Raw genomic sequence first — 24,602 nt, forward strand, 5'->3', positions numbered from 1 at the left:
GAGGTTATGTGCTGCGATCATGAACACTACGTGTCCTTTAATAAGTTCACAGTAGTGTAATGTGTATATAAATAATGGTTTCATTTTTATTCTAAACTGTCACTAAGTAACTGTGTGGCCTGTTATGATAAATACATTAGCGACTTTTCATACAATATATTTGCACAACTTGTTTTACCATTGAAATGGTGTGTCAACAATAAAATGCTGGCATGGTTTCATTTAATTTTATTTATTTAAGTCTTTAGATTTTAGGCCTGTTAGAATAATTCCATTATTGATTATTGTTCAATATATAGATTTGCGATAACGATATTCCTGTCAAAATATTTTTTTTCATGAACACACTACTGCAACTAAATGGTATTTTAAGTTTATTTGGTATTATTATTATTGTGTACGATATGATATGGCACATTGCGAACTAAACTTTTCACCAGATTGTAACAGTAAGTCAATGAACCCACATTAATTGTTGTGATAGTAATAATGCACTCCATTTATCCAGGACTGAGGTAAAATAAATGATACTAGAAAATAAATGATAATAAATTATTGGATATATTATTTAATGGGAAATGAGAACAGTGTGAAATTTCAGCAAAAAAAAGTTTGTCAATATGGCCCTAAAATACTCACCTCGGTACATACTGTATGCATTTATTAATTTGAGATTCTATGTGTCATTTTATGCATTAAAATCTACTTTAACTGAAAACAATGCAGTCAAAAAAGTGTCACACCATCGACCCCATGCCCCCCCACTTTATCATATCAGCCAGCCAAAGTAACAAAAGCCTGACTCACCTGAAAACACATCCTGAAAGCTGCAGGTGGAGGCCTGTCCAGCAGAAGCCCTGCGTTGAGCCTCCAGACCTGTTACTCCTTCCCTGAGAGCACCCTCCGAACCACCGTACTCCAGATAGTCCGCAGACCCAGTTTTGGGTGGCAGCGGCCGGAGCTCTTCGGTCCAGTCCGCAGACTTGCTGATAGGTCCGGTGATGGTGTAGGATCGCTGGCGCTTCACCCTCATACGTTCCACCCTGGCAATTGTAGCTGAGGTGTCCCCACGAGAGCGGCGCTGGAAGTGTGGGCTGTGTGCAGGTGAACCAAGGGGTGAGCAGGAGGGCGAGCTGAGCTGGCGGGTCGTGGTTTTAATGTAGGAAGGGTGGATGGGAGGGTATGGTTTGACTGCAGGACTTGTCGAAGAAGCCGGGACGCTGGACTTGATGAGCCGAGTGGGCAAAGGACTTTCTTGCTGGACCCAGTGCGGGAAAGAAACACTGCTTTTTCGTCTCTGGACCACCTGCACATCTTCCTCGATTTCCTCAACTTCCTCAGTCGCCAAGTCCATTGCAGGTTCGACACATTCCAGAGAATCTGCGGAGGACTCCATACCTTCGCCATCCGACAGAGTATCCGAGCTCGGCCCGTCCTCCTCCCTGAAAGAATGTGCAACATCTGGATCATCTGCTTCTTCTCCCCCATGGACAGGGCGACCCAAGCCATCTAAGTCCACAATTTCCTCTGTGGCCTCCACCGCACTCTCAAACGATGCAGTGAGGTCTGGGAAGCTGGTGACACTGGTTGTTGTGGCAAAGGCCTTCCCGTCTGTGTCCTCGGTACACAGGGGGCTCGAGGGGGCCAGAGGAGCTTCGGCTGTATCCTGCTCTTTTGTTCCGGTTGCCACAGAGACGGAAGCAGTACAAAGGACCGGGCTTGAGCTGCTGCTAAACTCTCCATTGACACTTTCCTCTCGCACCTTCTGCTGCTCCCCATCCTCTAGCCCTCGCTCTTTCTCCTGCTCCTTAATCTGCTCCTTCACACATTCAATCGCTCCCTTCCCCTCATCAGAAGAAGCTGTACCAAGTTTACCAAGGTCTAATCCATTTTCTCGTCTTTTCAGAGCCTCCAGCACAGTAAACGGCTCAGAGTCTGGGGTCGGGCTGCTTTTTACCTCCTCGCTCACGCCGTTCTGCTTCCAGTCCTTCGTCCAGGCCAGTTGCTCCACTCCAGCTGAACCAGGAACTCCCTGATGCTGAAGTCTGATTGCCTGCTGAATATCCGCCAGCAAGTCCTCATGCTCAGCAGCCGAATGAAAGCTGTAGATGTCCGTATCCGATCCGGAGCTGCCCTTCTTCTCCTCTTCCTGCGTTTCCTGCCTGCCATTTTCTGAAAGAATTCGGGGCCTCTCTCCCTCGGCATCGGACTGGCCGAGCTCGTCAGCTGAAAGATCCGGTGTTTTATTGCAAAGCGATGGTGCGCTGTCCAGTTCATCATGCTGGGAGTCCAGAGCATCTTCCCTGGAACCACTCAGCAGGCCTTTCACCTTGGCCAAATTCTTGCGTTTGCGGATGGAAAAGACTGAGGATTTGGACTCTGACTTGTTTTTCTTTTTTCCTCCGCCACCACCGTCTCCTCCCTTGCCGTGCTTGGATTTCTTACCGTGAAATCCCTTCTTTGTGCCGTCCGCGGAGTCACGGAGGGGGCCGCTCTCCTCCGCCGTGATCTCCCCATCCTCCGCGGCAGCTGAGCGCTTGAGCTTTCCATCCTGATTGCCCATGGCGATGTGCGAGCTCAGGCCATGCCTGGTTCTGAACGAGTGCGTGTGTTTGTGCCTGTGCCAGGAGCGGCCGAGTGAGCCCGAGCCCTGTGATGTGCTCTTGTTATCTGGAGAATCGAGCAATGGGCAGGAAGAAGACGACGAAGCGAAAGAGAAGAACGGAAGGCTCTCGCTATCACACTCACTCCCTCCCCCCTCCGTCTGCTCATCATCCCTCGCTCTGCAGAGAAGGATGGGGAGGGAGGGAGAGCGGACCCTAGGGACATGCTCAGTGCAGCCCAGGCACAGACCCTCCTTCTCCTGCTGCTGGCGAATGGGATTCTGGGAGATGTAGTAGTGCCGATGTTTACCTAAGCTCAGAGCCTCAATCAGTCTTTCTTTGAAGGGAAGGCGAGGGAGGCCATCCTGTAACCCAGGCAACGAGGAATCCATCAGCCACATAGTCTGCATCCCCACCACAACACACGGGGACCTGCACCAGCTATAGGAGATAAACAATACAGGAATAAAAAAAATGAAATAAATTTTACACATTCAGGTGTCCAACACAACATTTTATAAAATAATGATATTTTACAAAATTAAATCACTTAATTAAAAGGTCAGTGCTCAGAGTGCTACTAAATTAAATTATTGGCATAAATGGTTTTAAAACAGCAATAAAAGGGCTTCTCAATTATTTTTAAAATAATAAAATAATGTATATCGTTATGTATATCATACAGTGTACAGTGTGGAAAATCTGAATATAACCTCTAAAAATTACTAGGGCCCAGGTTTCTAAAACAATTTTTGTAGGGACGAAATTTAAAACCAAATATGTGGCAATCAAAAAAATTTAGCTGAATAATTTATACCAAATAACATCTAATTTATGTAAAGTTGTGTTGCTGTGCTTCCTCTAATATTAGGATTTATTTTTAAGAAAACAGTAATAGCAAGCCCACTAGTATTAAATTAATATTTCACAATTGCAAGACAAAATGCATTCAGGTTATTTACTTTATTTCATTGTTTTAAAAACAGTGGCACATTTAATTAAAAAAATGTTTTGAACGCATATGTTTAAAAACCTGTATACAAATGAAAGCAATTTAATGTGAAATGTTTCACTATACAGATCACTGATTGCTTCTTTATGGGCGTAGAAAGTGGATTTTATTTTATAATATTTCATACATTTACTATCTAAATCTACCAGTGAACCTACTATCTACTATCTTTAGTAAATCAATCACCTTAAATGCTGCTAATTCCTCTCCATAATAGGTTAGTCAGCTCTGCCGGAGTAACAAAATGCATGTTCCTTACAAATGTAGCTCCATTTAAAAGGGGTAATTAACAGGTTTTCCAAAGGCAGGATTTATTGCCAAGAAGCATTAATACAACAACAAAAAAAACCCAACACAAATTTCCTTCCTTTTTGTTGGTTACTAACCTATGTTTACTAGAATAAATGGCCTTTACATAGATTGAGCAGTGTGTGGCTGTTGTTCAGTGAACTCTTTCATCAGCAACTGTTTAGCTAAGTTATCTAAGAATGTAAGAATTATATTTAAAGCTAACAAATTTTAAATAAAGATATAAGCTAGTAAGTTAGTTAGATTGATACACTGTTCAAGTGGTTACTTCATACTACCTAATTTCACCTGTGGACTTACAACGTACATAAAATCTACTCTAAAAATAATCTACTTTAAAAATAAATGTACATGTTAATATCTTTCTAAAACACTGAAGAAAAACCTGACCCCTTGTTTGGCAACCAATTAGTTTACTCAGCTCTGCTGCAATAACAAATTGCATGTCCCTTACAAATGTGGCTCCATTTAAAAGAGGAATTAACACACTTTCCAGTGGCATAAGGTTTATTGCTTAGAAGCATTTTTACAACTAAGAAATATCAAATCTAGTTACCAAACAAATTTCTTTTTTTTTTGTAGGTTACCTTACTAGCTATGTTTACAAGAATAAATGGCCTTTAGATAAACAAATGAGCAGTGTGTGGCTGTTGTACAGTGAGCCATTTCATCAACAATGCTTTAGCTATCTAAAAATGCAAGAATAAAGGTATATTTAAAGCCAATATATTTTAATTAAAGATATAATTATAAGCTGGCTAACTTGGAGTGATATACACACACACACACACACACACACACACACACACACACACAAACACACACACACACACACAAATATATATATAGTGATTATAGGGCTGTTCTGTCTTACAAGTCTATTATTTATTGTGAAGCTTTAGGTGTATTTATTGTATAATTGTTTTAGTTTGCAGTTTATATGCATGCACTAAATATTCCGCAATATTATTTGCTGCATTATATTATTTTATGCTGTATTATTTATTTTGCCACATTATGATTATTCTGTTATACTATTATACTGTATTCCTGATATGAATAAATTATTTTAATTTTCCTATATCACCAAGTATATCGTTATCGCAAAAATACCCTGAAATATCGTGATATTATTTTAGAGCCAAATCGCCCACCCCTAATATACACTTCACCTTATGAAGACCTTTACATAATAACTACTATACAAATAAATGTACAGGTTAATACCTTTTTAAAACACTGAAAAAAACCTGACCCCTTGTTTGCAACACATTGGGTTACTCAGCTTTGCTGCAGTAACAAAATTAAATATCAAATCTAGTTACCAAACAAATTTCCTTACTTTTTTGTAGGTTAACTTAATAGCTATGTTTACTAGAATAAATGGCCTTTAGATAAACAAATGAGCAGTGTGTGGCTGTTGTACAGTGAGCCATTTCATCAACAACTTTAGTTACCTAAGAATGTAATAAAAAATACATTTAAAGCAAAACTAAATAATAATGAAAGATATAATTAATAAGCTAGTTAGCCTGATATACACTGGCCAAGTAGTCATGGTTAACTTCATACTCTCACTTCAACTGGATACATATAATCTACTCCAAAAAATATATGTACAGATAAGAGTTTTAATCCTTTTTAAAACACATTTTAAATGTAATATTTAAGCTTAGCCAGCTAACTTACTTTACCCGTGCAGCAGTAGTTGTGGTTATTTCACCTTATCTTGACCTTTACATAAAATCTACTCTAAAAATAAATGTACAGGTTAATACTTTTTTAAAACACTGAAGAAAAACCTGACCCCTTGTTTGCAACACATTGGGTTACTCAGCTTTGTTGCAGTAACAAAATTGAAATTCCTTACATTTTAAAAGGCATTATTAGGTTTATTGCTTAGAAGCATTTATACAACAAAGAAATATCAAATCTAGTTACCAAACACAAATTTCCTTACTTTTTTGTAGGTTAACTTACTAGCTATGTTTACTAGAATAAATGGTCTTTACATAAACAAATGATCAGTGTGTGGCTGTTGTACAGTGAGCCATTTCATCAACAACTTTAGTTACCTAAGAATGTAATAAAAAATACATTTAAAGCAAAACTAAATAATAATGAAAGATATAATTAATAAGCTAGTTAGCCTGATATACACTGGCCAAGTAGTCATGGTTAACTTCATACTCTCACTTCAACTGGATACATATAATCTACTCCAAAAAATAAATGTACAGGTATTGTACAGGAGTTTTAATCCTTTTTAAACACATTTTATATGTAATATATAAGCTTAGCCAGCTACTTTACCTGGGCAGCAGTAGTTGTGGTTCAGCTACTTGTCTCTCCAGTGGTTCATCATCCGGGTCCTTTTAGGCCTTATGTTAATCCAGTATCTTAATTTATGTGTTTTAACAAAAGTAGCTAGCTAAAACAAGCTGAATATTACACTATATCACTGTCACCTCAGGTTAGAAAAGTAGCTTAACGTCAAAATTATTAAAATAAAAGGTGAATTAAAGTCCCAGGGCGTGTTTTATCTCAGTTTTGGCTCAGATTCTGCTGCTGCTGCTGGTGGTATTTGTAGTTTTTCAGTCGTCAGGTAAAATAAATAATCAAAGTTTCCACCTTAATATCCAACATTTCCTCATAAAATCACTGATATAAGCTAAAAGCAGCGCTGTACGGGTGAGTGTGTGCTGTAGAGACGGTAGAGGAGCCGTAATAGTGAGTAAATCTGTGTGTATAGAGTGTATAAAGGCGCAGTGTGAGTTTCTGCGCTAACTCCGCTCCATCTTTAGCCCGCTTGCTAACCCGCTTTCCCGCCTAAACACACCTGCGCGCGACGTCACGCGCAGCCCACGCGCACTGCTGGATTGCGCACGTGATTATTTATTTTAAATAAAAAAATATATATATTTTTTAATATTGATAAATATCTTTTTAATTAATTTATGAAATTAACTAATTTGTTTGTTTTTTGCTTTACTTGTTGGTTTATTTTTTGTGTGTTTATTAAAAACGTTCTTAAATGTCCTAATCATTCTTATTTATTTTATATTATTTATTTACTTATTTTTTTATTTTATTTAAGTATATTAAAGCTCTCATGATGTTATTTATTATCAAAATTTTGTAATTCATTTATATTTGGTTTGTTATATTAAAGTGTTTTTTTCTCAGTCTATATTATTAAGTCTTCATTACATCCCTCATTTATTAATATAATAAATTACGAAAGTTATACATTTTTCAAATTATCCTTATTTATTCTATATTATGTATTAATACTTTATTTAGATATATTAAATATATCTTAATTTTATCATTTATGCTTATACATTCTATATGATGTATATATTTATTCTCATTTTATTTAACTATATTAAAACTCTCTTTTTTAATTGTATTCCTTATCTTTATTTATTTTATATTATTTATTTATATTATTTATAAGTAGTTATATTAAAGTTCTTTTCATATTATTCATCATCTTAATGTAGTTATTCTTTTTATTTGGTTTGTTATATTAAAGCATTACTTTTTCTTAATTGTTATAGTGTAGTCTACATTAGTTAGTTCATTATTATCATTATGTAATATTGTAACAAAAACATAGATATTATCATTATTTATTCTGAATTGTTTAGTTATTTACATTTCAATTATTCATATTTATGATGTATTATTTATTCGTTTATTTATGTTTTTATTTAGTCAAATTAAAGCTCTCAATTTTCTTAGTTATCCTAATATATTTAATATTTGACTATATATTTTTGAGCCTTCGAAACTTTTGTTTATATTTTATTTAGTTATATTATATCCCTATTAATTTTCTTAAATATCCATATTATTTTATATTATTCTTCTTTATTTTATTTTTGAGCATACATTTCAGAGTCTTATGTAAATGACTAAGTCCTTCTGTACCTTTCTTATTTATTTATAAACTACTAATAATCCTAACATACTAATGATACCTTTATGTATTTTATTTATTTTTTTGTAATTTTGTAATTATTAAAACTTTATTATATTTATCCTTTATTATATTATATTAAAAGTTTATCATAAACAGTTTCTGTCATAAATGTTCTGTGTTTGGATTTGGATTTGGCTGCATTGTTCTGACCTCTAGTGTCCATTCTCCGTCATGACATCCTGCGGAATTCAAACAACACACAGTCACTCCTTAATAATATTTAATGAGAAAATGATCCATTACAATACAATAAGAAATAAACATTCTTACAAAGCAACCGTCATATGATTCTGAATCTGAATCTATATACATATATAAGTCTGTGTTACAACATTAAACACACTTCACAGTTGTAGATCACACCGGCCCTCTGAAGCTACTGCAGGTGAGAGGTGCGTCCCCCATCAGCACCCTGAACTGTAGGGATAATCATATAAAACAGAAATCATAAATACAGAAACAAAATAATAAAGTTCTTTTGCTGCCAGACACAAATTAACAGCCCCGAGAAAACATTCAGAACTCTTAAGCTACAAAAAAAATCATACTGCAGTTATGAGTTATTTTAATAAGCAAACTGAAAAACAGAAATGGGAAATATATATATATAGGATTTATGAAGAATAAAAATCAGTGGCAAAAGCAAACAGTCTGTCTGGTTAAAAAAATTAATAAAGGAATGGTTCATTCAATTAGCCACAACATGTTTGTGTAATTTCCTACTGGACGGAATTATTAGACAACAATATGTTTTATAGGAGTTTTATATAGAAATTACAATTTGACTCATTACTTATTTGAAGGCTTTACCTGTGGTGTTAATTAACCATTAAAAATCCTTTATTATTTCTTTATATATACAGTACCAGTCAAAAGTTAGAACACACCTCCTCATTCAATGTTTTTTTTTCCCTATTATTTAAATGAATAGTGAAGTGATCCAGGCTATGAAGGAACATATAAAGAATCATGTCGTAACTTAAAAGTGTTAAACAAACCAAAATACCCTTATCTGGGGAGCTGTTTGTTAATTTGTGGTTTCTGAGTCTGGTAACTCTGATGAACTTATCCTGTACAACAGAGGAAACTTTTATGCTCTTTCTTTTCCTGGGATGGTCCTGATGAGGGCCAGTTTCATCATCATAATGTCTTTTTTGCGACTAAACTTAAGGATACTTTCAAAGCTCTTGAAACTGACCTTCATTTCTTAAAGTTTTTTTCTTTATATAGTTGAGTGTTTCTTGCTTCTCATAATATGGGTTAGAACATTACTCAAATATTCACTATTCACTGTATACCTGTAACTCTACCTCTTCACTACTTTACTTTAACTGATGCTCTCAAACACTTTATTAAGAGACAAGAAATTCAACATGAAATTAACTCTTGATGAGTTCAGCAGCACAGCTGTTAACTGAAAGCCTGAGTTCCAGGTGACTCTACCTTATAAAACTGACTGAGAAAATCCAGCCAAGAGGAGCTACTTTGAAGAATGTAATATATAAAACACATTCTGCTTTATTTAACACTTTTTTACTAGTTGACTTTAGTATTAATCTACAATGCAAAAAATGTAAAAGTAAAATAATTAAAAAGCGTCCAAACTTTTGACTGATACTGTGTGTATAAATTTATAGACTATATTTATATGTTTGTTATGGTAATTGAAACTACTACGAGGTTAAAATAAACTAAAATAACTGGTTTCTCAGTAGAACTCCCAGCATGCTCTGCACCCACCTTTCATTTTTTGTTGGGGTTCTAAAATGTACTTTTACAAAAGTGAAAAAAAAGAAATCTGATTACCCTCAAAAAGGAGAAATGGTCAATATAGGGATACTTATTGTAAGGGGTCAATTGTAATAATTTGAATAAACTCAATGTACTATTATAAACAAATTAAATTGTTTTTTGCTATTTGCTATTATTATTGTTATTATTATTATTATTGTTATTATTATTATTATTATTATTGTTATTATTATTATTATTATTATTATTATTATTATTATTATTATTATTATTATTATTATTATTGTTTCATTGTCTCCAAGAATAGGAAAGTGTGGGAAAGAGAGAGATCCCTATTATTCACCAAATTTTCAAAGCTCTGATATCAGATTTTAAAAATAGTCTATACATACATTTAAAACAGTAAATAAAAAAATAAATTCATAAGATTAAACATAAGATAAAAACAGGAGAAAACATATTGTTATAATTTTACTGTAAAAAGGACAAAATTGCAGCAAAAGTGTGAAAACTCCTAATTAATATCACTGATTTCTGAAAACAGTGATAATAATCCATCAATGGTATATCAAAACATGGTTTATTGATACAAAAAACATAAAGAAATAAATACAACTATATAAATAAAATGCATGTGCTTTAAATAATAATAAAAAACATTCTTCTAATTCTTCTCAATGTCTTCTTTCTCCAACTTTAACCACTAGAGGGCAGCATTGATCTTCATATAATCCAAACAATTTTACAATTTTATTTATTTATTTTTATAAATTTTTATTAATATACTCAAACATAAAAGTGTTTTGAATAGCTCTTTTGAGCGATACCATGTTTGTAATGGTAATTTGTGTGCACAATTAATTTCATTTAATCTAAATCAATCTTAATCAATGTCTAGATTTACAAAAATGGTTTCTTATTGGACTAAAAGTGATTATTTTATGGCAGCAATTCTTAACTGGTGGGTGGGGGACAGCTTGTAAAAAATAAATACATTAAAAAATAATGCTCATCTGATTTTGTACTCATCTTTTATATTTGGGGGAAAAAGAGACTGAGAGAGTTCTTACTGATGTACTTTAAATGCAAAAAAGAAGTGAAATATCTCATTTTGTTTATGTAATTTTATTTATTTTGTGCAGTTTTAATATATCATTTTACTGAAGTAAGTTTAATACATGTGATTGTCATGTATTGTCTCTTCAGTTTCTAAGAATATGCTCTTAAATTAATTTTGCATGCATATATGCATGTTTGAATAGGTTTTTAAAGGCTATTTTTATACATAAGGTTTTATGGTATCACTCAAAGATCTGGTTAAAGCACCTTTATTTTTAAGAGTATATTAAGAAAACATTTAACACCATATTAAAATGTCCTTCCTTTGACTTTGTTTTTATTGCAAAATGTGTCCAAAACTTTGCTGCACGATAAATACTCCTTATCCGAGTACAGCTTTAAAAAAATCTATAAAATGATCTGTACAGAATGAAGAGCAGAGTAATGAGGACGGAACCGCGCGTCTAGAACCGGATAAATACCACCTCACACAACTCGTATATAAGCAGCTCCGTAAAGCGACTCCTGTGCAGAAAAATACTATAATCTGTAAAAATCACGACAGAAACCAGAACACTCCGCCCAGCCGGTACTCATCACCGACCTGCTCACACCCGGCATTAAACACCTGAATCCTGGATTAACTGATTATAGATTATTACCAAAACTCATATCATGTTTCTCCTATGAGTGGTTTCTGCTGGAGGCGGGACTAGAGGCTGAGCCTGTTATGGTTAGTGTAGGGCTGGATAATAATTTGATATCATATATCATATATTTATCATAATAAATACATTTAAGGTACACTACAAAAACATTATGCAGATGTGAGCAGTGAATGCTGCACATGCTGCACTCAGTGTGTAAACAGCATGGAGCAGCAGCAAACGGTGTTTGTTCATAGCAGTATATTATCTGGCTAATATATCAGATTAAACTGCGCCTTATCAGCAGTTTAGCTCAATTAAAAAGAAGTATATTTCATAGCTGGGTCGAATCGAGACCAGATCACCTTTCACCACAAGCGAACTGCTCAAGAAAAAAATCTCAGGTTGGTGGCATAATTAACCGAGTTAAAAAAAAAGCAAAAACTTGTTACTGATTTCAAATTAATTGAATGCGTTACCACTTTAACATTGAAATATGTATGTATTTATTGGAATTTTAAGGGCGAACAAAGGTGCAGCTTAACCCTCCTGCTAGGTTCACTTGTCAGGAACAGCAAAGAAAAATACAAACAGAGTGAATATTTAATTACTAACTGTATTAATAGATTTTTTTATCAAAATTTGCCGCAACGGTGTTCATTACCTCTAACAGGTAACAGATTAATTAGGATAATTCACTCGTTTTTCATAAAAAATGCATGTTCAAACTTTAACATTTCACTACTTTATTACTTTTAAAAGACCTATAGACATATAAAACACTGTAGTTTTACATAATATTAAAAAATAACATTACAATTTTGTTTTAGTTTTAGCAAGTTTTAGCTAGTTGCAAATATGTGAAATGAACCATTTTCATATTATATGTTAAATAAACTGAAGAAGCGGAAGAAGTTTCAAACTGAAAAATACTTATAACTATTTTTCCTAGATTTTCAAACTTTAAAACGAGGCAATTTGACCCGTAACATAACAGGAGGGTTAAATAAAGGGCAGAACACTATGAACTGCAGTATCCTGGCAGTGCCAGTGTGTGTTGACATAGAGTTTTAGGATTAGAATTAAATAGTAGCAAACAAATTATGACTGAAATATGAATACAAAATTTGGCCGCATTGTCTTACAGTTTAGTTTGGATGGAGTTTTCAGTCCAAATCAAATTAAACAGGATTAATTACACTGTTTTTAAAGAAATAAGTATTTTATCAGGGTTGATCAAAAGTATGACAATTTCCACTTTTTGCTCTGAAAAGTATATTTTGTACAATGGTAACAGAATTGATATGATACGATAAAATATTGTCATATAACTCCCACAAAACACCCTCCCCCCCAGCAGCTGCCACTTTTCCACAATTGGATCACCCAGGGTGCCAATGCTTATGCTTATGCCAGGTGTGAACGAGGTCAGTGACGGTTACCTTGTACACAATGGCATCAGAATACATCAGAAACAAAACACCAGGCTCAAAAGTGGAACACTGTCACAGAAATGTTCATTATAAAGATTTACATCACTCGTCACTCCCACAATATCTCGCCTCTGTCTCGCACTACACTGTGCTGGAACAAGAGGAGGCTGGGAAACACTGGCCACTGGCCATTGGCCACTTTGAGCCTTGAAGAGGGAGTCAAATCCAGAGGCGATGACGACAGTGAAGGTACAGTATACTTTCTCTGTTTTATTACAGCCCTATATTTAGGGATTAAATATCTGTTAATCCCACTGTCTCAGGCATCATTATGGTTCTTTTTTGCCTAGAAATATTGAAACCGCTTCTAAGAAAAATACTGAAACCGCTTCCACAGTCTTGGAAATCCGAGAAGGTCTCAGAACGTCTTAAAAACTTTTTGAGAACGTCTGAAATGTCTTAGAACATGACATCGTCTATGTTTCCACATCATTCTACATCAGCTCCTTCTTCCTGTACGCCGCCGCCGTTTGCCGCTGCTGGAACTGTGGCTTGATCTGTTTCTGCTTGTCCCACTGGCACAGCAGGATCATTTTGAAGGTGGTGCGGAAGGTCTTGTTGCACAGTGCATAGCACATGGGGTTCACCGTGCTGTTGACGTAGCACAGCCAGTATCCCAGAGCCCACAGCGTCGCCGGAATGCAGTCGTCGCAGAACGTATTCACCAGGACCATTATGTTATAGGGAGTCCACGTGATGATGAAGGCGAAGAGGATGGCGCTTAAAGTTTGAGCTGCCTTCTTCTCCTTGACGAGGGACATCTTCTTGCGTTTGTTGGCTTGGGTCTTGGCTTTTGAGGCGAAACGCTTGGCCGCAGCCGTGTCCTTGATGGAAAGGGGCGATTTCGAGGCGGGAGAGCCTCCGGAAGGTTTAGCACTCTCCGTGACGGGCAGGGATTGGGAGGAAACTTTGGAGGAGAAGCCTTTACCTGAAGGTCTTTCCACAGTGATCTCTCCAGGCTTCAGATGGTCTTGCTTGGATGTGTCACTTAGGGTTTGTCCAGAGTTGGGCACATCGTTCATTCCGGGGAGGTTCATCACGATGGTGTAGATGGCGCTTGACTCTGCACACTCTTCTTCTTCTTCTTCATCTGATTGATCCATTGAGGCTCCAGCATCGTTGTTGTTCCAGCTGTCGCTGCTGCTGTGCTCTGGGTCGCCGGCACTGCGGCGTTTGCGACCACCACCACCACCGCCACCACTTTTGTGCCCAAGCATCCAGAATCGGAAATGGCGGCTTGCTTTCTTCCGCCGTCTTTCCTTCGCTCTGTCCGGTTGGTTGTTTAATGTGTAGCTGCTGCAGCTATGAGAGCTACCAGTTGGTGGCATCATGGCAGTGGCTTCCTCTTGGTTTCCTTGGTTTCCTTGCTTGCCTTGGTTCCCCGAGCCTTTCAGCCCTGCCAGATCTTTGGAGCGATTCTCCGTCTCCTTATAGATCCGCCAGTACAAGACCGTCATGATGGTCACCGGCAGGTAGAAGGCTGCAATTGCGGTGCAGAACGTGATTATCGGCTCTGAGAGGAACTGAATGTAGCATTCTCCTGGAAGAACCGTTCGCTCCCCGACAAAGAACTGCCAGAACAAGATGGCAGGAGCCCAGAGCACAAAGGAAATAGACCAGGCCAGGCCGATCATGGTCATCGCTCTCTTAGTGGTCCTTTTGGCCCGGTACGTTAGTGGTCTTGTGACTGAGAAGTATCGGTCAAAACTGATCACCAGCAAGTTCATGACGGAGGCGTTGCTAGCCACGTAGTCAATGGCTAGCCATAAGTCACATGCCCAGTTACCAAGTGCCCACTTGCCCATAATAAGGTACGTGGTGTAGAGGTTCATCGAAAGAACCCCGATGATAAGGTCTGCAAATGCTAAACTCAGCAGATAATAGTTATTCACCGTCTTTAGCTGCTTGTTGACTTTAAACGATACCAACACCAGGATGTTCCCGATGATGGTGACCAGCGACAGTGACCCCGTCAACAGCACAATTATAATGACCTGCCAAATGGAGTGGCCACCAAGCGGGTCGTACACCACGGTAGGCATGAGTATAGCATCCTGGGTGCCGGTGGTGTTGGAGCCCCGTGTGAGGAGGGAGGTGTTGGCAGGTCGGCCGTCTGTCTCTGGCCAGAGGTCCTGAGGGATGATGGCGATTTCGGGGTAGCCTCTCATCCCAGGAGAGCTATTGGTGAATAGTCCAGTCTTGGAGCTCGACGTCAGGTTCATGATGACACTCTGGCATATTCTGAGGACTGAGCTGAGAAACAGAGAGAAAAGAAACAATAAGAATATATTTAGAATTGTACATGGGTTGGACAATGAAACTAAAACACCTGTCATTTTAGTGTGGGAGGTTTCATGGCTAAATTGGAGCAGCCTGGTTTTCAATCTTCATTAATTGCACATTATTGCACCAGTAAGAGCAGAGTGTGAAGGTTCAATTAGCAGGGTAAGAGCACAGTTCTGCTCTAAATATTGCAATGCACACAACATTATGGGTGACATACCAGAGTTCAAAAGAGGACAAATTGTTGGTGCACGTCTTGCTGGAGCATCTGTGACCAAGACAGCAAGTCTTTGTGATGCATCAAGAGCCACGTTATCCAGGGTAATGTCAGCATACCACCAAGAAGGACCAACCACATCCAACAGGATTAACTGTGGACGCTGTAAGAGGAAGCTGTCTGAAAGGGATGTTCGGGGTGCTAACCCGGATTGTATCCAAAAAACATAAAACCACGGCTGATCAAATCACGGCAGAATTCAATGTGCACCAGAACTCTCCTGTTTCCACTAGAACTGTCCGTCGAGACAATCAATTATTGTGCTCTAAAACCAGGTGTTTCAGTTTCATTGTCCAACCCCTGTATATATGTATATTATAAAAACACAGTATTAAACCCTTCTTTTAAGGAATGCCAATGTGACCAGTAATGGTTACACCATTTGAAATGGACATGTTCATTTTTTTAGGGGATGTAAACAGGGAGTATTAGGATCCACAAGGAGACAAAACTCAAAGCTTTATTATAAAATTATTTTTATCTTTCATTTCTCAAGTGCTGAAACTGAAATGAACAATAAATTAGACACAATACCCTGATTTAGTGATCTATAGGTGAGTCATCAACCAATCAGCGTGTCACTTGCTCATCATTCACTTTAAGAGTGAATTCACTTTAAGAGAGCCAGTTGAGCTCTGACTTTGGCATACTGCTATTTTAACAGTGCAGCTACCTGGACGTTTCCAATGCTTCTCAGCAGAGGAGACTCACCTGGTTGTTCACACTGTGAATGTTATTTTATTTTGTATTCTGTTTGTTGTTGATGTAAAAGTTGCGTGGCCAAGATAGCAATGAACATCACACTGTCTAGGTCAGGGGTGTCCAAACTACGGCCCGCGGGCCATTTGCGGCCCGTTTCCTTTTTTTGGAGCGGCCCACGAGATATTTTAGAAACATAATGAAAGTTGGCCCGCTGTTAAGCAGGTTTTTATAATGTGAGATTCAAAGTTTGAAAGCTAGGTGTCAGAAACGGGCCAAAGAGTCTAAAAGCGGATAGGATGTGCATTTCTAGCGCAGAAAAACGGGCCAAAGAGTCTAAAAGCGGAGAGAGTGTGGTCCGTGACTTCAAATATATTTCTCCTTCTGGCCCCCAACAAAAAAAGTTTGGACACCCCTGGTCTAGGTTGTATTCAGTCAGTGGTGCACCTGTGTTTTCCGTTGCCAAGATATATATAGCAATACACCAGAAATTTACCTAAACACCATATTTCCAGACCACCACGACAATCAGCGTAGATACTGTATATTCACAAGCACTTTTGCTATGTAAAAGATGAAGGTGGAAGCTATGAAAATAGATGTTGGTAGGGTGTAAGATGGCAATGAGCATCGTGACACACCTTGTGCAGGGTGTAAGATAGAGCCCTAAATGCAGCAGGAGTTTCAGAATTACTGTATAACGTATTACTTAAAAAAAGGTACAGTGCTTTGCGTCAGTGACACTGCGTGTTCTTATTTTTAAGACTCATTATCTGACCAGTTACAACCAGTAAACCAGTTCTGTTCCACTGGGATCTGCTGATTCAGCCCCTACATTACTAAACCACAGGCTTTGCTCTGCTGTTTACAGTTTATCTGAGCTTTCTGGTGTTTATATGTGTGGGTTTATGTGCTGTAAATCACAGTAATGAGCCCAAAACACCACCAGCCCACCGACTCGCCCGATTTCTCGCTCCAGCACTACAAAGCAACCCTAAGTTAAGAGGGTGATAAGACCATAAAAACGACCATCATTAGTATCCTTCAAAAAGCTTCGGGAATCTTCCTGTTCCCTGGATATTTAACTTTACACTTACTGGTTATGTTTGGCCAGAAACAAAAAAGGTAGAAACATGCAAGTGAAGTAATTTATAAACATTTCCAAACATAACAACAGACAAAATCATTTTAAAAGCATAAACAGTGCATTTATCATTTATATATGTATGTATATATCCTCATCATCAAAAAATAGATGTGCCCAGATGAAGGTGTGGGATTGTAATGCTGGTAATGTCTTCAGAAAGTAGAAATGACACATACTCTATTTTAGTGATCTGCAGGAAAACCGTCAATTGTGCACCATGCAGCTTGATTTAAGGGGTGTCCGTGTGTCTTTGCTATCGTAACGACAGGAAAAGTACACCTTGCAAAACCTCAAAACACACAAAAGACACATACTAATTATCTTAGTTAATCATGGGTGTGTTTTGGGCGTAACATGAACAAAAAAAAATAAGTGTGTCCCTTGCTCTGACTTGGGCAGATTGCTATTTATTTAAATTTTTTTTGATTTACCATCTATTGTTTATTCATTCATTTATTAATTTAATTATTAACCCTCTGACTGACATTTACTCTCTCTTATTCACTCTTTTACTCTCAATCTTATTCACTCTTTTTCAATGATTCTTATTAACTCTCACTCTCATTCTTTCAATCAATCAATCAATCAATCAATATATATATATATATATATATATATATATATATATATATATATATATATATAAAATATATATGTAAAACAGAGAATTCTAAAATACCATTAAAATGTAAAAAAGTAAAAAAAGTTAAAAAAAAATAAAAAATAAAATATAAAAAAAGGAAAAAGATAACAGTAAAAGTAAAGTAAAATGTTAAGAATGATGAGAAATTAAAAAATGAATAATAAAACTAAGAACAAGAATGAAAATATAAAACATTAGAATAAAACATTATAATAATAATAAAAAATAAATAAATTAAAAAATAAATTAAAAAACGCATTCACTCTCACTCTTTTTCACACACTCTTTCTCTCGCTCTCATTCCCTTGTGTAATACTCTCATTCACTCTCTCTTATTCACTGTTTTTCACTCTTATTTACTCTCTCACTCTCACACTTTTTTTACTGACTCTCACTCACTTTTTCACTATCACTCTTTGTCATGGACTCTCCTTCACTTCATCCCTCTCACTCTTTTTCACTGACTCTCATTCACTCTTTCACTATCACTATTTGTCACAGACTTTACAGCAAAGGAAACTGTAAATGTGCACCAGCAGCTCCTTTACAGGAACAGCAATATTATTTTTTTTAGTATTCTGTTTACTGTTGACGTAAAAGTTGGGTTTGTGCACTGCTGCGTGTTCATATGTGTGTAACTAGCGGAAATGTATGTGCAGAACATCTGCGTTGCCAAGATAGCAAAGAACGTCAGTGGTGCGGCTGTGTTTTCCATTGCCAAGATATATAGCAATACACTAGAAATGTACCTAAACACACCTCATTTCCAGACCACCACGCCCATTGGTGTAAACTGATTTAGAAGCACTGTTGCTATATAAATGATGTAGGCGGAAGGAGTGAAAATAGACTGTTAGCAATGAGCTTTACGATGTGCTTTGTGCAGGGTGTAAAATAGGGACCATAATTTCTCTCTCTATCTCTCACAAACACAAATTCTTACACACATAATCTCTCTCTCTCTCGCTCTCTTTCTCTCTCACTCTCTATCACACACACTCCTTCCCTAAGCTTCGCAATAAAGTATGAAAAAAGGAAAAAGCACATGGTGGCATATGGTGTACTGGTGTATTGTCCTCCAGTAACAAAGCAGACAGTAATTAGTGAAGTGGTTACATCCTTAAACACAAACTGCAGTCTCAGGCCTGTCAGTACCGATACAGTACCACCTCTTCATGTGTGCAGCACATGGTTTTGCATTGTCTTATTGAAAAATGGACAGATGTCCCTGGATCAGATGTGGTTTTAAATGCAGCATATGTCGCTCTAAGATCATAGTGTACTTTTCTGCAGTATCGCTACATCACAGAAGTACAGGGGTTGGACAATGAAACTAAAACACCTGGTTTTAGAGCACAATAATTTATTGTGGTGACGGACAGTTCTGGTGGAAACAGGAGAGTTGATGTGCACATTGAATTCTGCGTGATTTGATCAGCCGTGGTTTTATGTTTTTTGGATACAATCCGGGTTAGCAACCGAACATCCCTTTCAGACAGCTTCCTCTTACAGCGTCCACAGTTAATCCTGTTGGATGTGGTTGGTGCTTCTTGGTAGTATGCTGACATTACCCTGGATACCGTGGCTCTTGATACATCACAAAGACTTGCTGTCTTGGTCACAGATGCTCCAGCAAGACGTGCACCAACAATTTGTCCTCTTTTGAACTCTGGTATGTCACCCATAATGTTGTGTGCATTGCAATATTTAGAGCAGAACTGTGCTCTTACCCTGCTAATTGAACCTTCACACTCTGCTCTTACTGGTGCAATAACGTGCAATTACCAGGCTGCTCCAATTAAGCCATGAAACCTCCCACACTAAAATGACAGGTGTTTCAGTTTCATTGTCCAACCCCTGTGTATTCTTGGCTAAAATATTATCCCTTTCTGACCCTGCGTCAATTGCAATGAACATCTGTTTTTTTTTTGTGTATTCTTGCATTTACCACAGACTGAGGCCTGTTGTCCAACAGAATTGGCATTTATTAGCCAATCAAACAGCAGCTTAGCCCCACCTACTGCATTGGAGAAAAAAAAATGTTATGAGTTATTTTTACTGCTTAGGGATGATTTGTGAAATAAAAACGTGATATAAAAGTCATATATAATGAAAAATAACAATATTAAAAAAATGATTAAACTGCAATTAACATATAAATACAAATAATATATGTATTTTTTAAATGCATTATGGACAGAAAACAGCATTCTTCTTAAATTTTTCAGCACTGGAACAGTCTCTAACCACTTTTGGACAGCCTGCAACTGTTTTAGTTGAGTTTTCTGTTACCCTTTTATTTATGTTATTTATTTTGTCATTTAATGTATCTAATTTTATATTTTACCCTTTATTTCATCTCTTTATTTGTTTTATTACTGGTTTTACTTTATAAAGGCCTTTAACCTTTTTATTTCAATTATCTCATCCTTTTATTTTTATATTCTTTCTTATTATTTTTGTTATTGATTTATTTTAGTTCCATCAATTACCTTTTTATAATTTTGGTGTTATTTTAGTTTTCTATTTCTTTAATTTTGTTTAAATTTTATTATTCTATTTTTTTTATCTCTTTGTTTTATTGCTTTACCTTTAAGCCTGTCTGTATATCCTTTTATTCTGAATTATTTTAATTCTTCTTAATTAAATCTTATATTTTTAGCATGTTTTATATTTAAAATTAAATTTTGTAAATGACTGCAGACTGCATTAAAAACCGAGGGCTACCCGAGTGTAAATAAAGGTTGGAATGTAACGTTGCGTCTTCATACACTCTGTAGAATCAGATACAGCTAAACAAACTGATAATACATCAGCGTGTCTGATCCAGGCTGCTGAAGTGAGTGGAGTGCAGTTGGTTGGTGGTCCTGAAGAGAAATGGATTCAGTCAGTTCAATTCACTTCATTTTAATTCACTTCAGTTCAGTGATTGCTTTACTGGCACAGTCGCTCTTCAGCGCTGCCAAACTGTGCTGCTGGTTGGAATGCATAATTCAACAGGGTCCCGCAAACCATTTTCATCACACATTTCCTATACAAATGAGAAAATTGAAATGCTTGTTTATTGGATTTTTCTGTCAAAAAACTTAGCCGAGTGAGGAAAGAATATACTGCATGGGAAATAACATTAGATTCATCTAATAATTCTCAAAAAGTTCAGCGGAAGTTTACAGTAAACTTCCTGTGGTGATATTTGGGGCACTTACAAAGGACGCACTGAAGGAAAAGTATCACAATGATTAATATACAATAGCGGCAGCCAAGCAACCACATGGGGTATCTCAGCAACCACCTGAGACATCATACTTCTTCCCTACAAGCCCACCGCGCTCTGCAAAACCAGCAAGCTGGCTCCGTAATTAACGTTAAAAGATTTTCCATTCACACACGGCCAGTGGCCTGTCTCCTCATTAATAATACAGCTGAGCTGAGCCAAACGATTCGGGGCTTCTAGAAAATTATTCGGGGCTAAAGCCCTGGAAGCCCCGGAAGCCCAGGCCAGGCGACGCCCTTGCCTGTATCATCTGTAGCATCCATCTATTGTTCACTTAACAACACCACAGCAACCACTGGGGATACCATAGCAACAACACAGCAACCACTTAGGCACACCTTGCTCTCTTCATGATGATACTCAAACCATTCCTGAAAGAAGTGCGCAGGTTGGCAGGTTACTCTGTCCTGCTGGATTGCGACCACAAATAATAATAATTGAGTAGTATAATTTGGGATGCCGTTAAAGTGTTAGGTCACACGATTAATTTGGAATAAGTAATACGTTATTATTTTTTTAACACAATTAATGTGTGACTCCAACTTCTGCTGTAATCCCACCCCGCCCAATGTTTTGCTTGTGCTGAGAAAGTGATCTGGTCTCGACCCGACATAGAAAACGGTCTAGAAATGGTCTAGAAGCACCACTGCCGAGATATTACCTGAGGTGAGTGTTGCTGCACTGCTTAATCACTGGCATATTATTATATTTTTTTATAATTTTATTTCAGATTTTTCCCCATTTTCTCCCAATTTGGATATCCAATTGTCCCACCCCTTTGTGCGTCCCCATATCCGGTGACGCCCGTGACCCTTGGAGGAGCACACGCCTCCTCCGACACGTGTGAAGTCAATCACCCCTTTTTTTTCGAGCTGCTGCGGATGAATCATTGCCTGAGCAGCATCACAGCGCGCTCGGAGATAAGCACAGCGGCTAGGTTCCGATTCATCTGCTCACAGACGCCTTGTGCCGCCCAGCGCCTCCTTAAGTGTGATGGGGAGAGAGCGCCCGACCCCAGAGGGAGCAGAGCCAATTTTGCTCCCTCTGAGCACCGGCAGCTGATGGCAAAGCTGCATGAGCGGGGGTTTGAACCTGCGACCTCCCGCTCATAGTGGCAGCGCATTAGACCGCTGGACCACTCGGCGCCCCATCACTGGCATATTATTGCTTAGCGCTTTAAAAAAAACTATTAGCTGTTAGCTCCTGATTTTTTTCTTTTAAAAGCTCCTTTAACAACTTTTTTGATCTGGAGCTCTGAGTTCACACAGCAGGTGAAAGTGGCCCAAATCTGATTTTCTCACCAAATCTGATTTATATCTGACATCAGTCTGAACAGTTCACGCGCTAAAGAGCAGCGCTTCACATGAAGTTTCGGTTTCATCTTCTCCAGCATCACAGGAGCTTTAAAGCAGTTCCAGTGTCTGAAGCTGGGCTTTAATTATGCATTTCTGCACAAGCACAGGGACAATTAAAATAAAATTTAAGTTTGAATGGAGGTAGACGATGGATCAATAGGTAGCTTTCTAGATTAGCCTCAAACTTGCGGCGACATCAGCAAATTTTCGCCCGCCAGTGTGAACACAAGGTTTGCCTTGGATGCCCATTTTACTGTGGCCAGTTTATGGCTTGTCCCTAATCAGACCACTGCCAGCAGATTTTCACCCTGCAAACCTTGCCGTACCAGAGATTCTCAGAGCCAATCAGCACATGCTGTTCCTTTTCTCTGTCCATCCAAAGGATTTAGTATAGAAAACAACACACACACATGCTTACACACACACACACACACACACACACACTCCAGAGTGACATTTTCTAACTTTAAATAACAAATTTTATCAAAAGCCTCATTGATCAGACTGGTTGATTAGATGATGAGACGTCGGCTTTAAACACTCTCTCTCTCGTGCAGCTCAGATGATCTTAATTCTGTGATCTTAAATCTGCTTAAGGTCTGTCCACCCTTCCCTCCGTCCCCCTCTCCCCCCGTCCCTCCGTCCACAGAGACACTCAGAGAGACAGTCCAACAACATCAATACTGTCTCCGCTATCTCTCCACACACAGACAGATACATCCCAGAGACAGACAGAATTAGGATTGATGAGATGAAAAGAAGCCTCTCTCGTCTCTTATCTCCTCTTATCTCCTCTCGTCCAATAGCAGCATGAAGGAGGTATGGCAACAAATGAGGGTCAAACATCAAAGCCGGCAGAGTTTTTCACCATCAGCAAAAAAAAAAACTCACGCAAAGAGACTTCATAAGAGCTTCATAGGAGTGCAACTGATTCTCAGTCCGGCTGTTCTTGATGTTTCTCCTCTGGCGGTGGGAGGATTTGCGTAGCACTGCACATTTATTTTAAAGCAAATAAAATCTGGACAAATTGTGTTTGTATCATTGGCTCTGTTTGTGTCAACAGGAGAAGAGTGGATTTAATAATAAAAAGAGATAAAACATTTTATTTTAGTGATGCTACACTCTATGGATCCAAGTCTACGTTCACACAACAGGTAGAAGTGGCACAAATCTGATTTTCTCACCAAATCTGATGCTTATTTTGAGCTTTTTACACTTTTACACTTCCCACTTTTAGTGTGATCTACTGTATATCTGACATCAGTCTGAAGCAGCGCTTCACGTGAAGTTTCGGTTTCATCTTCTCCAGTATTACAGGAGCGGTCAAGCAGTTGTTAATAAGCTGAAACGAATTTAAACTAATTTAATCTTAATTTAGCAGTTTCACATTGATATCAGCATATGAATCAGTGCTATCACACATCACATTTTTTGTCTATATAGTACACCCCTACTGAATGGTTTTGCATAATCCTTTACATGACCTGTCTATAGCATTCCTTTTTTGGTTTATCCTAAAACTAGAACAAAAACCAACTCAGAAGGTAGAATAAGGCTGACTGAGGTAGAGGGACAAATAATGAGGCAATGCAAGGGTAAAGTGAGGTAGAAATAGAGCTAGAGTGAGGCAGAGTGAGGGTAGAGTGAGGTAAAGTGACGTAGAGCCAGAGAAGAGAGATATAGTGAGGTTTGAGTGAGGGAGAGAGAGGGTGGGGAATGGTAGAGTGAGAGAAGAGATTTAGAGTAAGAATAGAGTGAGCTAGGGTTTGGTAGAGTGATGTAGAGTGAGAGAAGAGAGATAGAATGAGGTTAGAATGAAGGTAGAGTGAGGAAGAGTGAGGCAGAGCGAGAGAAGAGAGTTGGAATGAGTGTTGAGAGAAGTAGAGTTAGGGTAGAGATAGCTAGAGTGAGGGTAGAGAGTGGTAGAGTGTGGTAGAGAGAGGAAGAGTGAGGGTAGAGTGAGGAACAGAGTGCTAATGTGTGGTAGAGAGTGCTAGAGTGAGGGTAGAGTGAGGTAGAGTGTGGTAGAGAGAGGAAGAGTGAGGGTAGAGTGAGGTAAAA

At 37.8% G+C, this 24,602-nt stretch overlaps 2 protein-coding genes across 3 annotated transcripts in view; both read right to left on the minus strand.

The window, feature by feature from the left end:
• Positions 1-6,775, minus strand: part of fmn2b (formin 2b) — a 111,052-nt gene extending 104,277 nt beyond the window's left edge. Inside the window, exons 1-2 of the mRNA XM_022670313.2 lie at positions 6,238-6,775; positions 808-3,044 (exon numbers count right to left, since the gene is read on the minus strand). Coding sequence (XP_022526034.2) covers positions 808-3,013 — 2,206 coding nt within the window. The 5' untranslated portion in view covers positions 3,014-3,044; positions 6,238-6,775. The remainder of the gene's footprint in view (positions 1-807; positions 3,045-6,237) is intronic.
• Positions 6,776-8,118: 1,343 nt separating this feature from the next.
• Positions 8,119-24,602, minus strand: part of chrm3b (cholinergic receptor, muscarinic 3b) — a 135,336-nt gene continuing 118,852 nt past the window's right edge. For both annotated transcript variants that reach the window (XM_049464558.1, XM_049464560.1), the window contains one exon: positions 8,119-15,116. In XM_049464558.1, the coding sequence (XP_049320515.1) occupies positions 13,298-15,085 (1,788 nt within the window). In that variant the 5' untranslated portion in view covers positions 15,086-15,116 and the 3' untranslated portion in view covers positions 8,119-13,297. The remainder of the gene's footprint in view (positions 15,117-24,602) is intronic.

The sequence above is a fragment of the Astyanax mexicanus genome, chromosome 15 (assembly GCF_023375975.1).
Source record: "Astyanax mexicanus isolate ESR-SI-001 chromosome 15, AstMex3_surface, whole genome shotgun sequence".
Lineage (NCBI taxonomy): Eukaryota > Metazoa > Chordata > Actinopteri > Characiformes > Acestrorhamphidae > Astyanax > Astyanax mexicanus.